Raw genomic sequence first — 17,056 nt, 5'->3', positions numbered from 1 at the left:
TTCTCTTCATTTTCAGTGCGTTTAACTTTTTTCAACTTGTATTCTTAAAAATTAGTTGTGCTATGTATACAATTTTAGATTGATACCATTTTTGTTTCAAAACTTGAAAAATTCTAATATACCCTCTCTGAATCCCACAGTTTGTTGCTTGTGAGAAGTTTATTGTTCCTTTCTAAGTGATCTCTTCTTTCTCTGATGTCTATCTCTTCGTCTTTGGTGTTAAGCAGTTACACCACAGAGTACTAGGTGGATTTCTTTTTATTTATTCTGCTTAGGTTACTTTGTACATCCTGATTACTAGCATCTATAGATTACTGGTTTTCATCAGTCTAGAAAGTTCACAATCATTACCTCTTTTTAAATAATTGCCTTTCTTCTAGTCTTTCTATTCTATCTTTCAGGTACTCTAATTAGATATATATATTACTTTCTTGTGCTATCCTCCTTATCTCTCTTTATTTTTCCATTTCCCTATTTTTCTTTGCCACCTTCTGGGTAATTTATTTAGGTGTATCTTCCAACTCTCTATTTCTTCTACTGTTTAACCTTTTAGTCAAGTTGTTTTCTTTTTATTTCAACAGTTGTACTATACATGTCATTCTATTTTCCCCAAAATTCATTTGTGCATTCCTAATACCTTTTGTTGATTGGTGTTTTTATGATTCTGTCCACATTATTTATTTAAATGTTACATAAACATTCATTCTGTAGTCTAACTAGACGTTTTTAACATCTACAGTTCTAAAATCTATTTTTTGTTTCCTGTGTCTCTTAGTTCCTAACAGTTTCCGTTCTTGTGTATTTGAGCTTTGATTGTGAGCTCCTTGCTTGAACTTAATTTGTGGGAGTCCGTTGGGCCCAAATTGGGGATTCTATAAGTTTTCTTCAGAGAAGATTTATTCCTGCTCAAACTGGTAAATCGCCAATTAAGATATCCTCTAGCCTCTTCTAGGTCTTGTCTCAACTGGAGAATTCTAGGTTACTCTAACCCTACCTGTTGGCTGGGGACTCCACTTCTGGATGGGAACAGCTGCAAAGTCACATTGTAAAAGGAGCATTCAAGAATGAGAGGAATTGTTAACAACTATTTTTGCAAACAGTCTACTGCAGTTTAGCCTCTGACCACAATGCCTCCCAGATACAAATTGCACTCGTGGACATTTCCTGAAAGAAAGTCTCATCCTAACTATAGCATAAGGCTCAGAGTCCATGATCTTGTTTATCTGCATCATGTTCTGATGCCTGTGAGGGTTCTCTGGTGTGGCTCCTCTCCATCCAGAGACCTATGAACTAAAACAATATCTTACTTACACCCACACACTCAATATACAAGGACAGTATAACCATAGTAGACACTCCCCTTCAAAAAGGGGAGCAATAGAAAGTTCACAGTAGTAACTAGTTTATAGCAATTTTGAAACCCAACAGGAACCTGTTATCAGGTTCCCTTACTTCAAGGGTGATGAATGTTCCCTGCTGAAGGTTCCATTCTCTTTTTGGTTGTGGTTCTCTAAACCAGTATTTACCTCTGTTCTTGGTTCTGCCCCTCAAAATCTGTCCTTCTTTTACATAAAAATATCCTTGTATTCAACTGAGTATCTTTTTCAACCTATTTCCCTTAAAAGTTGGGGATGGATCCAGAAGGCTTTTATTTTAAGCTTTCTTTGTAAGTGTACTTTCGTTAGTGTAACTCTCTTTAAAAATTATGGATTTTATGTGAATTTCTTTGGGTTTCACACCATATTTGTCTCCATGTTGTTTTTTCATCATTTATCTTTCTCTTCTGTCCTAGTCTAGCATGAAAAGAACTTGACCCTTTCCACATCTGAAACTTTGTTCTCTTTGCTCCTATATCTGAAACATATTGCTTTACCCTTTGCCTCATTCACCTTTGTATCCAGCACTTCATCTTGTTAGTAGTTAAGGACTAAGTAGAACGGAATATTCTTTTTATACTTAAACCTCTTAAAGTAATATTTGCCAATTTCTGAGGGTGCCTACTTTAGCCAACCTAGCATACTAGAAACCATGTATCACTGGAATCACCCCCCTGCCCCGTGCACACACACACACACACACACACACACACACACCCATCAAGTGATTACCAGCTTAGGGTAAGTTCTAGAGCAGGGATCAGCAAACAGTAGTCCACAGGCCAAATCCAGTCAACTGTCTATTTTTGTTTCACCCATGAGTTAGGAATATTTTTTTACATTTTTAAATTTTTATATGAAATTCAAATTTTGGTGTCCATAAATAGAGCTTTATTGGGATACAACCTTTCTTATTCATTTACGTATTGTCTGTGGCTGCTTTCGCGCTACAATGACAGAATTGAGTAATTGCGACAGAAACTATATGGCCCCAAAAGTATAATATTTACTGTCTGACTCTTTACAGATTACTGATCTCTGTTTTAGAGAGGTTAGACACCCGGGCATAGCTCTTCTGTTTTGTCTTAGCCCAGTTATATCTTCTAGTGTGATTGTTGACCTGCTTATATCTGAAAGAGCTTTAGTCAAGTTGGAAGCCAACATTGCTTCCCCCTTCAGCCCAGCCTCTGTTTGTGTTCCTCTCAAACATGTTATCTAAATACTTCTGCCCTTGGTATGCACACTTGTTCTTCTTTTCTTGCAATAATATTTGACATTAGGTCCCATTACTCTTTTTGTCTCTCCTATGGTGTCCATTCTTCTTGCTGATGCTAAAAGTATTTTATAGTATTTTTTTAGGTGAACTTTAAAGCTGTATGAAAATGGAATGATGATTGTGAGATGAAACAGTTCATTCAACAGATTATTCTCCCATGCAGGGATCCTTTTTCTGCTTGGTTGTCCAGAAAAAACCAAGGTGAGGGGAAACATTAGGCAAACTACAATTGTAAAAGGTTTACTTGCAATACATATAGGACGTGAGCAAGGCTAGAATGGGGAGCTCAGCATGTCCTGGTTACCCTATTCACAGACCCAATACACTCCCATCAGCAGCGGCTCTTCTTAATACAGAGTGATTCTCAAAGGTAAGAGTGAGGTAGATTGAGATCAACTATTCAGACCATGCAAGTTCTTGCCAGATTGGTAATACTCGTGTCCAGGTTTACAGACCTAGTTGTCAACACCTGAGATAGTCATAATGCTGAATTTAGTGATATTTGTAGTCTTTCATCTCTGCACCTTTTAGGGGACTTTTAAAAGCCATTTAATTTATACTCCCTCTCCCCTCCCCACTAGCTTATGGCCCTATTTATAAGACAGAACTTACTGAATAATAAAGGTATTATGATTAGCGTGAATTGTGATTTTCAAAGTTAGACTTTTCTATGTATGTCCTTAGTCAATGGCACCATTTTTCTGGCCTTATTTGGGATTTATTTAGATGCTGTGCATTCCCTTGAAGGGTATTGACGTTGTGCTGATGTGTGTGGGTCAACTTTAGTGGAGTTAACGTTCTGTTGTACGTATGATACCTCTTGTAAACTGTATATCCATTCCAGTAGCTCTTCATACTGATCTCCCCTTCACTTTTCCATTCCTCTGTAAAGTTGTCTTCCCTGCCACAGTCAGCACACTGAGGTGGTTAACTGGCTCTGCTCTGGTACATCTGCGCAGGTCTGTTCTACCAGTCGAAGTGTATACTTTCCAGGAGTCAGTTGTTTGTTCTCAAACATGCCTAATGGTTGCTCTTATTGCTGTGACAAAGTAATTTGCAAGAAGTAGTATATAAATGAACAAAATATATTAAGGAATGTGGAAAGAAAGTTGTTTTTATGAAAACTGTGTTAAATGTTTAGGAACTACTTGATAAGGACCAGTCCCTGTAAAAATTTCTGTTCAGTGGCCTGTGCTAGATAACTGTGAAAGATTGGGAAGAAATTGTAAAAATCTAGGCTTCTGGGTACCCACTGTCAAAAACAATAAACCCCATGTTAAGAGATTTGTGCATTAATGTAGTGTGTTATAAGATGTTAATATGGGTAGATATCGTATTTTTTGTTTCTTTGCTTTAACTGATTCTTTTCAGTTAATCACTGGGAATGATCATAGGGATGGGGTTGAGAGTTTTGTTTCATTGGATTCTTTTCAATATCTAGGGAATAACTAATGTATTTACTCCTGTGATTGAATTTCCTATAGCAGACGCACATTCATTTTTCTTTTTGTTTGTTAAATTGTCATCGCTTTTAATTTGCAGTATCATATTATTATATTGCCTTTCAACTTTGTTGTGCTATTCTGTGGTCCATCTTCTGTTGTTAAAACTCATAGAGATCTTTAAAGGATTTTTTTGTTTGTTTTTTATTTTTGTTTTTGTTTTTTCTTTAGATGAGGAGCTTCTTATATACCTTTGGAGATCCGGAGTATAGGATGATGCTAACTTAAAATTCAGTTATTTTAATTTTTTAATTGGAGAGATTTCTTTTTAAAAGCAGCTGTCCCTTGGGGTGTACATCTTGTGTTGTTGAAATCCATTTCATGTGTTGAATTCTTACCATAAAGAAATAAATATATATAGTTAGAAACTTAAGTACACCCTGTATCAGCCAAGGTTCAGTCAGGAGACAGAAACCACAACAGTTATTTTTATAGAGAATTTTAATATAAAAAATTGTTAAATGGGTATTAATGAATAAAGAATGCAAAGAAAGAACACTAAAGTATTCTGGAGGTAGCAATTACAGTGCATACCTCCTACCCTTAGAGCCAGAGGAACAAAATGAAGATGTTGAAATTGTTAAAACGTGGAGGCTTAAAGGAGGGGCCCTGCAGAGCCTTGACTCAGACCTCTGAGGAGGGAGTACTAGCTGGTTGGTGTTGGTTTAGCGATATGTAGAAAAACTGCAAAGTGGATCCAGCCTGCTACTGAACTCAGGGCCCTGCAGAAGTTGCTAGGGGTTTGCTAATAAGAACAGGAATCAGTCAGGAAGGAATAGATCCCGTCTTCCTTCAGCTTCCAGTCTCTCTCCAGCAACACCACTGACAGAGTTTAACAGGAAAGCACTAGAACCAATAGAAAAATGGTTTGCTTAATCCTAGGCCACACACCACAGAATATAGTAGAGTAGCTTTGGAGCCAAAAGACAATAGCTTAATTACTGGCTCTTAACAATTGGCTATTCAGTTTACTTTTTTATTGTCTAAATGCAATAAAGGAAGATTTGTTTGCATATTTAAATTTGATTTCAAGACTCATTTTTTTTTCACATTTGCTTTTCTGCATCACTTATTTGCCATCGTTTGTTGACTTTTTGTGCCATTTAAAATTGCTGTTCAGCTTGTAAATGTTTATCTTTTCGCCTGTATCCTGTACTTCTAGTGACCTTGCTTTGCATTGAATGAGGGATGGGAGACCTGTTCTTAGTTTGGATTTTACTACCAGCCTAACCTACTACCTCATAGAGAAGTAATCAACTATTAAGTAATTTAACTTTTCTGAAAGTTGATTTTTTTTTGATGCATTTGTTATGCCTTTGTTGGTATTAAAAGAATTATATTTGTCCTTGATGCTAAAATACTTAAAAATAAAATTTAAAAAGTAAATTTCCTTTTAATTAGCAGGTATTTCTAAGGAAGGAGGTGCTGGAGCAGTTGATGAAGATGATTTTATAAAAGCTTTTACAGATGTCCCTTCTATTCAGGTAAGGATACCAGTGTAGGAGCATTCCCCATGAATATTGCCTGTGCACCTGTTCATATAATTACCTGTTTTTGTACCTGAAAAAATTTTTTTCCTTAACTCACTACGAAAAAATAAAATGCTTGACTTACTACTACTAAGCTATTATTTATTGGTATGATTAGATTTTCAAGTGATTTTTTTCAGTGAGACTGAAATAAAATTGAATCCGTATTACTGTTATTATTTTCTAACTTTTTAAAAAAAATTTTATTGGAGAATTTTGGGAAACAGTGTGTTCTTCCAGAGCCCATCAGCTCCAAGTCATTGTCCTTGAATCTAGTTGTGGAAGACGCAACTCAGCTTCAAGTCCAGTTGCTGTTTTCAATCTTTAGTTGCAGGGGGTGCAGCCCACCATCCCATGGGGGAATTGAAACGGCAACCTTGTTGAGAGCTTGCGCTGTAACCAAGTGAGCCACCACAGCCACCCGGCTGCCCCGAATCCATATGATTGGATTATATTAGTTTACAATGTCCAACTATATCCACTTTTCTTTAAAGATGCTTGAGCTACAACATTCATCCTTTATTCTCCCTCTATCTGTTTATTTACTTCATGTCTGTCTCCTTTATAAGCACATCCTTCTCTACTTAGCTACTGAATATTGGGATTTCTTAAGGGTCATTTCTGGGCCCTCTCTTCTCACTCTCCACTTTCTTACTAAGTTACTTTCTTCAAACCCATGGCTTCAGTTTTTGCCTTTACACAGATAATACACGGGTTTTTATCTCTAAGCCAGACCTCTTTGAGCATCAAAATAATTTCTCCACTGACCAGCATCTCCTTTTAGATGTCTCAGAGGCATCTCACATTCAATCTGTCTGAAATTGGACTCATGATCTTCCCCTTACAAAACTACTCTTCCAGTGTTTTATATGTGGAAACCACTACTTAATCAGTTACAAAAATCAGAAACCTAGGAATCGGTCATTCTACTGTAACAGATTCCTTTCTTGTCTTCAAATTTCTTTTGCTTGTATACCCCCTAAAAGAACGTTTAAATAATTATGTATCCCTTCACCGTAGTAAGGACTTGACCCTTTTTTGCGTTGACCCTTTTTTCCTTGTTGGGGGAGAGGGGAGCCTTTTAGTATATTCCAGAGTAATGCATCATAATAAGATTAGGAATGGTATAGGGACCAGCCTTTCTTCTGAAATATGGCAGGAGGACTATTGTGAAGGGGAGGTGGGAGGTAGGAAAGAAGTAGCTCAGAAGCCTTCAGGAATCATTCTCTGACAGGTTGCTGTCTGGTTCCCTTCTTACCTCTTCAACCTGTCTCATGTCCTGCTCCCCTTTGTACTCTTGTTTTGGGCGTGGGGTGGTTTGTTTTGTTTTGTTTTGTTTTTTTTAAGTAAAGGGAATTTATTGGCTGTTGAAAATGAAAGATAAAAGTAGGGCTGTTTTGATGAAGGTAATCTGTTTGGTACAACTCAGATGGTATCCCTAGGACCCTGTTTCTGTCCGGCTCTGATTGCTGGATGCCCCTACATTGCCTTCCCTCATGGTCAGCAGCATGGCTGCAGCTGTTTGAGCCTCACACTCTAACCACTCTCTTCCTCTTTTCTGGCTGATCCTATAATACTTGTGAGATTCACTTTTAGGTCGCATGCCCACATCTGAACCTTGACTGTGATGTGGAGAAATTCTGTGTACTGATTGAGTTAGGCGTGGGTCATTGACTCCTCCCCTATCCCCTTTGCACTTTTTGTTCCTGTACTCTGGTCTTCATTCAGTTGCTTTCTGTCACAGAGCCTGTATACACATGTTCTTTCTTCCAGGGAAGGCTAATCTCTCTCCACTTGCCTAATGATGTTCCGCTCATCCTTTAGTTCTCAGTTCAAACTTGACTTTCCTAACACTAGTTCAAACCCCCGATTATATATAGACTTTCATAGTACTGTATAGTTCTCCTTGGTGGTACTTTCTGCTTGCAATTTCATATTTTATATATCATTTGATTATTTCGTTTTTTTTCTCCCTGACTAGATTATAAGCTCCATACAGCAAAGAACATGCCTATTTTTGCTCACTGTAGTATCCTTAGTACCTAACATTATACATCCCTGTTATTTGAATGTTTGTTAAGTGAATGAAAGGATAGTGGTGTTTTGCAGATGGTTGGCTCCAGAGGAAACAAAGCATGTGGCTATCCTGGCCACAGTCTAATCCTGGGGGTGGGGGAAGATGGGGGGACGGAGGCAGGGAGAAGGGAGAGACTAACTTAAAACATGTCCTTTTGAGTGTTTTTGAGGTGGCATGTGATATATACTAAAGCATTTTACAGGGTCTCATTTACTAGAATTTTAGTGTCGGCAGCTTCCAAGACACATAGACAGACATAAGAAGAGATTTGGAAAGTTATATTTAGACATCCTTGGAGCTTTAACTCTCCTAAGCTGTACAGCTGTACTTAAAAACTTTATTTCATACAAATTGCTCTAACTCTCCTAATTCAAGTAGATTTAAAAAAAAAATTGTGGTCTGCATAAAATATATGTTCTATTGGGGGTAGATTATTTGTAGTCTAGATGTCGTTAAGTTACCTTTGCATTTTGCTGCCTAATTTTTATTTGGCACAGTTCTAAACATTAAGCGTCTCTTCGTGGTAGCTTTCTATTTTGTCGCACCCACTCTTAATTTTTTAAGTGTTGCTTCACGTGGCTGTGTGCCTGTCCCGGAGGCCCTTAACCCCATGTGTTGGAGCCTGGATGCGCGTTGGTACTGTGAGCACAACTGCAGGGTCTTAAAGAGTCAGCCCAGCCCGGGCGGTCCACTCCTTCCACTCTGGCAGTTCCTTTTCTCTCTACTTCTTAGCCTTGCTCAGTAGCTGAGAGAAGGCTGCTCTAGCAGAGTCCATGTTTTCTGAAGATTCAAAGACGCTCCGCAGTCACTAGGTAGTAGTAGGAGCATGGCCGTTTGTCTGGGTCACGGGGAGATCTCAAAGTCAGCTTGCCCCACCTAACTTCGTCATACAATTTGCTTCAGAAAACTGAGTGATTCTCTATTTTAGTCTACTTGTCCAGGTTTTCAAATTTTTCTGTGGGTGTCACAGAATCCCCCTTTTTAATGCTAAAATTAATCTTTATTAATAAATGTAATTTTAGAGTACAGTATAACCATATTCAATATTCATTATTTGAAATAAGTCAGTGTTGTGTTTGTTCATTTAGTGTATGGGGGAAAATCATAGTAACACAGTGAAGTTTAATCTTTTACAAATGTGCTCAATAACACTAAGAAATACACGGAATATTGCCTCTCCTAAGCATGTTAACCATTGTATCTAATATGACTGCAAATTAAATTAACAAAAATGCAATCCTATTTGTGTTATTTTAAATATCCAGTATGGAGCATTCAGCCAAGAATGTGTCTTGATGTGTGCAAAATGTAATTTAGTTGACATTTCCCCTAAGCATCTTTATTTCAACATTTTTATTTTCTATGTAACTTTTTATAGGTCTTAATTTTTTAACATTCAGAATAAACACTTCAATTCCAAAAAAAAAAAAAAAAAAACATGTCCTTTTGCAATATTGTATAATACGTATATGAACGTATAGGTATGTTATATACCCAAAGTCATTTTGAGAAATGAGGCCTGTTTTTACTAATTAGAATATTTGTATCTTGTTTTTAAATGACAAAGCATTTTAAACATATTTTTGAAGTTACTCATGAGTGGAGAAGTAGCATAAGGGTCAGAGGTAAGGAAGACAAATTAAGCATTTTATTTTATTATTGTCTATAATGTATTTCCATTCTCCATTAATAATGGTGCAAGAATGGGAAATAACCTTATTACTTGAAAGATGATTTTTAACATCAGAGCATAATTTTGATATTGCTTATGGTAAGAAATATTAACGTTATAATGTTGCATCTTTTCTTTAAGATCTATTCTAGTCGAGAACTTGAAGAAACATTAAATAAAATCAGGGAAATTTTGTCAGATGACAAACATGACTGGGATCAGCGTGCCAATGCAGTAAGTTTTTTGTGTTTTATTTTCTTATCCCTCTCCTCTTTCTTTTTAAAAAACATGGAAATTCAGTAATAGTAATATCTGGTTTTTCAGATATTTATGAAATAGAGTCTGATAGGTAACATTTCTTTCTAGAAAATGTGCTGAAATGATAGACATTTCTGATGTAAGAGATAGTTTTTATTGTTTGGCTATCTCCCCCATTTGTGAATCTCTACAGTGTGCTACGTGTTGACTAGGGAAGTGTGAGCTTCACTGATGCCTCAGGGCCATGGCCTCTCTGTGGGGCTACATAGTGGTTCATCAGTACTGTTCTCAGTTCTTAGAAGGTTTACCAGGAAGCAGTTCGCTTTGGCTGCATGCTCAATATTTTCATAATATTGACGTAAATTCACAACAGTATGCCCATTTGTCTGGCTTTTTTCTCGTTCTTTTCTCACATATCGCTCTCTTAATGTGATGAATATTTTTCATGATTCATGATTTTAAGAAAAGATCTGGTATCCTTGATTTAAGAATATATTATTCAGCCTAAAGGCCTTGAGAAAATATTTGATAATTTTTAAAGTGATATTTGCATTAACAAAGGACTGTATATTTTAAAAGTTTGTGAATTTGCCCAATTTACATCTAAAGTACCAAATGCGTACCTCAGTGTCCTCAAGGAGACAGAGAAGGGGTTCCATTTGAAGACTCTCTTCTGCTCTGAGAGCTCCCAATTTCCATTTTGATTAATAAATCAAATATGACCTTTTGACAAACTGGCCCTTATGACACTATGAGCAAAAGGTAATTTTTCAGCTTCTTTTCTCTTTCATAGGAAATCTGCATATTTTAAGATAATGAAATATTTTCTCTCAGAAAACACATAATATTTAATATATATTTAATATGTATTATATATTATATTTAATATTTAATGTATAATATACAATATATAAAATATATTCTCTCTCAGAGAATGCGTTGCTCCAGATTTTTTAAATAGGGTTTAATATTTTTCCTTCAGCTCTCAGATTAGTCTCTTACAAGAAAGATCTCTGTCACAGGTTATCTATGGAGAAACGTGACAAATTAAATGTCAGTATAAAACAATCTTTGTACTTGAGATTTTTTGTTTTACCTTGAAACAATTCATTTAGAAACACAGGTGGTCTTTTAATGTTTTTAATTAGAAAAGTGACACAGGTTCATTGCAGTAAATGAACCAGTGCAGATTATTTTTAAAAAGTTAATAGTTTACTCCCTATTAAGGAAACAAATATAGTCATTTTGCAGTATATTTTTTCTATATATATATGTATGTATTTAAACATACATGACAAGATGAAAACTGTTTTCCCAACCCCTTTTAAAAAGCAAATGCAATCATACTAGATACATTACTTAGTAACCTATGCATTTTTATTAAACAAGTCATGCCCATTCGATGCACTTGGTATTATATTCCTCAGTTAAAAAGTACCATATAATTTATTAAACCATTTCCCACTTGATGGACTTAACTTTTTTTCTTTATTTGAACAATATTGGAGTAAACATCCTCACACACGTTTATAACAATGGTGTTTTTATTTTTCTAGGTTAAATTTTTTAAACTGAGGTTGTTGGGTAAAGAGTAGATATAATTTTATCTCAGTAGATGTTGCCAAAATATTTTGAACAAAGGTGTTAGTCATTCATAATCTTAGAGTAATAACATCTGTTTTCTTTCTGGTACTTGATGCTGTTGGGTTTTCATAATTTTTGCCAGTCTAATGGAGGAAAATGATGTTTCTTTGTTGTTATTTACATTTGCTTATCACTGGTAAGGTTGATTTTCATATATTTATTTTGCCCAGTTTAATATTAGGTTAATTTGTCATTTTTAAAATTTTATTCTCATTATTTGTGTATTGTACTGATATATTGTAGGTAATTTTTTCCTACCACATTAAATGATTTTTATTTTGTTTTTACTTAATCTTGTTTAGATGCCTTCTGTCTTCTATTCTGCTTGATACTTACCCTTCCCCATACACCATAAGATTATATATCTTTTCTTTTAAATTTTTTGGGTTCTTTTTTTCTTTTTGTTGTTCCGATTGGGTGTTTTCTGCTACCTTGTCTTTCAAATAGCTGATTCAGTCCTCTGTTTCATCTAATCTGCTGTTAATTCCTTCTAGTGTATTCTTCATTTTAGTTATTGTATTCTTTATTTCTGATCGATTCTTTTTTGTGATTTCTGTATCTTCTTTATGCTTGCTATCTCTGTTGAAATTCTTGCTAAGTTCCTTAAGCATTATTATAACCAGTGTTTTGAACTCTGTCTCTGGTAGGTTGGCTCCCTCCATTTCATTTAAGTCTTTTTCTGGAGGTTTCTCCTATTCTTTTATTTGGGACATGTTTCTTTGTTTCCTCATTTTGTCTGTTTGCCAGTGTTTGTTTCTATGTATTAGGTAAATCTCCTATGTCTCTCAGTCTTCACCAGATGGCCTTCTATAGTAGGTGTCCTATGTGGTCCAGTGGCACAGTCTCCCTGATCAACTAGCTGTACTGTGTGTTCCAGGAGTGTTGCTTATATGTGTTGTGTGTATCCTCCTGTTGTAGTTGAACCTTCATTGCTTTTGGCGTGTCGGTGGGTGGGATTGACTCTCCTCTGTGAGGCTTGGCTACACCCATAGTGTATGAACTGCTTTGTGGGGGCTGAACACTCGGAGGGGGATTCGCCCCAGTGGGTTCTAATGCTTATTGAGACTACCCTTTGGGTGTACTGCTTGTGAGGCGAATTGTGTGGAGCTCTGTTTTGGTCTGAAGCCAGCCTCCAGCTGTGTTGTTTCTGGTGCCTCTAGGAAGCGGTTTCTATGTAGGCCAAGTTCAGCTCTTGCCTGTGACCAGCCCAGGGCTACCTGGTATGAGCTACAAAGCTATATGTGGTTGGTTGCTGCCTGTGCTGGATCTGGAGGCATGTGGGGATGGGCACACTGTGAACCAAGGCCAGCTGCCACCCGTATCAGGCCTGGGGTAGTTTATCAAAAAGGCCTAGGGCACCTCTAGGCATATTGCCACCTGCCCACTGCCCATAAGGCTTAGCCTCTGAAAGAGCCTCCTTAGGTTCACAGAGCGGGCTGGTTGACATAGTGCTGACTGCAAGTTGGGTGTGGTGGGGTTCCAGGAAATCACTGAGGTGGGGCAGGTGGTGTTCATAAAGTTAATGCAGATTCACTTCTTGGGCCAGTGCTGAGCCTTTGTCCACTTTACAAAATGCCCAGAGACTGCTGAGGTCAATTGCCGCTTTCCTTGGCCTACAAATTTCTGAGAGCTGTCTAAGAAAAGCTACATCATGAGCCGTACCTGACTGCCTGCCACCAAAAGTATCCCAGGTGGCTGCACAAGCCACCATGGGCCATCTGCTGCTGGAAAAGCCTCCTGGAGTGTGCAGGGCAGGGCTGACACCCAGTCGCTGAGAGTGCCCCAGCAATGCTTCAAGAGCTGGGCAGGGCAGGGTCCCAGGGAATCACCAGGGTGGGGCGCATGGAGTTCACCACGCCAATGTGGTCTCAGATTTAGCCATATTGGGGAGGGCTTAACACAGGAAAGATGGTGCCCACCTGAAGGCTACACATGAGGCAGGCTATACACAGGGATATTAGCAACTGGCCCTCCAGCCCTTTTCCTGAAGCCACACAACTCAGTATTTCCCTGTATGTCTCTGGTGCCTCTGGAGTTGTCGCCCCTCTGCTAGAGCCCAGGGTGAGTGTCTACGAGCAAGTGAGCCTGTGCACAGGCCCTTTAAGAGGACATCTGGGTTTCCAGCTACCTTCCATCTCACCAGGATGGGCGGAATCCTTACTGATTTTCATAGCCAGATGTTGTGGGGACTCCTCTTCCCAGCACTGGACCCCTAGGCTGGGGAGCCCTGTGTGGGACTGGGACCTCTCACTGTTCAGGGGGGGACCTCCTGATACTCAACTCCTACTCATGGGTTTGGAGTCAGCCCATTTAGTATCTCCTCCCCTCAAATCTTTTCTAATATTCATAAGTATTTTATTTTTATGCTCTTTATCTTTATTTGATTTGATTTTAAAGATGTCTTGAAAAATTCAGAAAACCTCAGAGTATAGTATGAAATTATACGTAATAATAGGTATGATAGGTAAACTTTTAGCTTCTGAATATGTGTGAGCGTAGATGTGCACCTGTGGATATTTCTTTTGATTGAAATAAAACACCAGGCATGCCTAATAAAATGAAATTTATGAAATTTTATTAGGCATGTCTGGTGTTTATATGGAAAATCCTATACTAAACAATCCTATACTAAAAAGTAAGGCTAAAGGTATTGAAATAGGGAGAAAGCTATTTGTTTCACAAAGTAAGTGTGATAATGTGAAATTATCAACATGGTGAGGGCATAATGGTTGGTCCTTCTGCTTCTATATTTGTGCTTATGGATGAAATATAGTTTCCAAAAATTGGACCTTTTAAAAATAGGCTCTTTAATAGATAGTGATAGTGGTTGCACAACATTTTGAATGTACTAATGCCATTGAATTGTATACTTTAAAATGGTAAATTTTATGTTAATGTGTATTTTAGCACAATAAAAAAGGACTTTCTTAAAACTTTAAAATTTACTTACCTATTCATACGTTACATATCTGTTCTGCTTATAACTAAATCTGTAATCTTTCAGAAAGCTTTTTTTTGGTTTAAGATACATTTAATGCTGTTAAAATGTCTGAATATATTTGTATAAAAATAATGAAGTGTTATTTTTTAAATTTTGTTTAAATAATGACATTTAGATAGCTTTTTTTCTTACACTGCCACTTTTTTGTCAATAATAAAAATTCTCTTTATTCCAGCTTAAGAAAATTCGATCGCTGCTTGTTGCTGGAGCTGCACAGTATGATTGCTTTTTCCAACATTTACGATTGTTGGATGGAGCACTTAAACTTTCAGCTAAGGATCTTAGATCCCAGGTGGTTAGAGAAGCTTGCATTACTGTAGCGTAAGTATGTTCTTTTAGTGATAAGTATTTTTTATGAATGAATTTCGTACTCATAGATTCAGGACTCATTAAGTAAAGCAGTATAGCAGGGTAACCCAAAAGTGTATATATGACTCAAAAACCATTTTTATTATACATAAGGATTCAATTTGTGTGACTTAAAAAATTTTTTTCTTAACAGCACTTTATAGCAATGTTAAAATATGTTTGTATGTGTAAAGTCTAATAGTTGATTTTTGGTCACTAAGTCTATGAATATAAGCAGAAAGTGAATGGATCTGAGAACTGACTATATTCAATTTTCTCTTTACTAATTTGGATGTTAAGCTCTCTATTTCTGATATTTTAGCAGTTATTCTGAAATTGTAACATGCATCATTAACTTATCAAAATATAAACCTATATGTTTATGTTTTTCCAAAATTCAAGAATGGTAGAAAACTTAACTACCTTTTGCTACTACTTCCCACCTGAATAATTTTGTTGTATATGTTGTTGTATGAGCATTCCTTTGAAAATAGGAAATACAGATGCCTACTATTAATATTTCTAATCAGGATTGAATCAAATGTTTTAGTCAGAACATGAAAAAAATAACCCAGGATATAAAACTATGAGGATTCAAGAAAGGAAACAAACTGACATTATTAACAGATGATATGATTATTCATGCAGAAAACCAAGACTCTATAATAAATTATTATAATTAAGAGATTGCTAGATCAAATCAGTATACCAGAAAACCAAAAATAATTGAATTATTTCTCAATTATAAAAAACAAAACAAAAATGTAACCTTGAAAAATATTTTAGGTTGAAAATTCTGCTCTGGCCATGATCCAGTACTGGTACAGGACTAGCCCTCTGCCAGAAAACTGGACAAAAGATGTAAAACAACTATTTATAGGTGATGGACAGCAGATAGAGCAGAACTGTGATTCTCGTAAGAAAAAAATCAGTTGAGCAGTAGGATCAGCACAATTTTGACCTGGAGGCACTTTCTGGACCACAGGGAAAGGAGGGAGAACCCAAACAGAGCAAGGCAGTCTTACTGAGTTGAGAAGAACAAACAGAGATTGGAGTCTCTGAAGGGTGAAGTGGCTAAAATTTACAGTGGAGGAATACTGGAGAGGAAAGGAGAGATACACAGAAAAAGAGCAATGAAAATCTGCATGGGGTGGGAATCCCATGAGTCTAGCCAAATTCCAGTTTATACATATGAAAGGTACAACTCCTTGCATACCAGAAAGAACTACTGGAAACTATAAAGAAAGCCACAATTCCAAGAGCTCATATGGGCTGGGAGGGGTTCCAGGTCTGACGATCCAGAATGGAGAAACCTTGCTGTATATCCAGCACTTGAAATAGAGACCCAGAAAAGCCACTGTATAAGAATAGTACTAAACTACCTGTAAAGTAAGGCTACTCTAGACTCTGCCCCTTTCAGTAAGCTTATAAAGATGAAGATGATTTGATTCTCAAATGCATTACCTGCCTACTAGCACAAAACTCACTCTCTTTAAAGAAAGACAACAAAATCTAGACACACCAAGCACCTCCCTGCTTCTGATTTAGAGGTTCCCTTTTGCTTGTGAGTTTAGACAATTGGAAAATAAAGTATAACTGAACACTAGTAAATAAGTCTGAGTCTCTCTTTGAATCAAGAAAGAACTTGCTTTTTGGATCTAACTGTATCCCACCCTTGTATTTGAAGTAAGATAAATATATAGAAATGAACCAATACTGCAAGCATTGTCAGAACTGTGAGTGATTACAACAGTCTTCCTAAGTGTTTTAACTAAAATTGTACAATTAAAAGCTGAATTAGTTTTTTAACTACAAATTTGTAAACATAAGACAGGTGTCCTTAGGATCCCCCAACTAATTAGAGTATCACAGAGTTGTATTTTCAATCGAGAATTCTGAAATCCTACTCCAGAGATATCAGGGAGTATTTGTGACTAAAACAGTGGTGGCACCATTAATAGAAATAGAGAATGTCCAGAGGAGTATTGATTTGGGTAAGATTTTGAATTTGTTTATAAAATATGTTGAATTTACATGTATATTGGGCATTAGAATGGAAATATCAATGGATAAAGATAAAGGTCAGGGCAATCAGAGCTGAATGTTTTGCCATTCATGCTAATGGTTAAATTCTGAGGTAAGATAGCTTCTCCAAGAGCTGTTGCAAATACATGTTAAAATGCCAAATTTCAACTTTGGACTAAACAGTTAAAAGATGGGAAAAGGAAGGAAATACTCTATTTGTACTTCCCTTTCTTTCTTTCTGTTTTCCCTTTCTTTCTTTCTCTTTTTTGTTTAATCGGTTAGAACCAATTAAAATAAAAATTTTACATTAATTTAGTAAAAGAATATTTTAAAGTTACATAGTCCTGC

At 36.6% G+C, this 17,056-nt stretch overlaps 1 protein-coding gene across 50 annotated transcripts in view; it reads left to right on the top strand.

The window, feature by feature from the left end:
• CLASP2 (cytoplasmic linker associated protein 2) overlaps positions 1-17,056 on the top strand; it is a 143,368-nt gene that overhangs the window by 49,926 nt on the left and 76,386 nt on the right. For 29 of the 50 annotated variants that reach the window (XM_081071341.1, XM_081071336.1, XM_081071330.1 and 26 more), the window contains 3 exons: positions 5,559-5,638; positions 9,574-9,666; positions 14,511-14,656. In XM_081071341.1, the coding sequence (XP_080927467.1) occupies positions 5,559-5,638; positions 9,574-9,666; positions 14,511-14,656 (319 nt within the window). Of the gene's footprint in view, positions 1-5,555; positions 5,639-9,573; positions 9,667-14,510; positions 14,657-17,056 lie in introns of all 50 variants that reach the window. The other 21 variants (XM_081071340.1, XM_081071335.1, XM_081071337.1 and 18 more) reach the window with 1 other exon arrangement.

Source organism: Rhinolophus hipposideros (assembly GCF_964194185.1).
Source record: "Rhinolophus hipposideros genome assembly, chromosome: 14".
Taxonomy (NCBI): Eukaryota; Metazoa; Chordata; class Mammalia; order Chiroptera; family Rhinolophidae; genus Rhinolophus; species Rhinolophus hipposideros.
The sequence above is the reverse complement of the archived record's forward strand: the minus strand, read 5'-3'. Positions and strand labels throughout refer to the sequence as shown.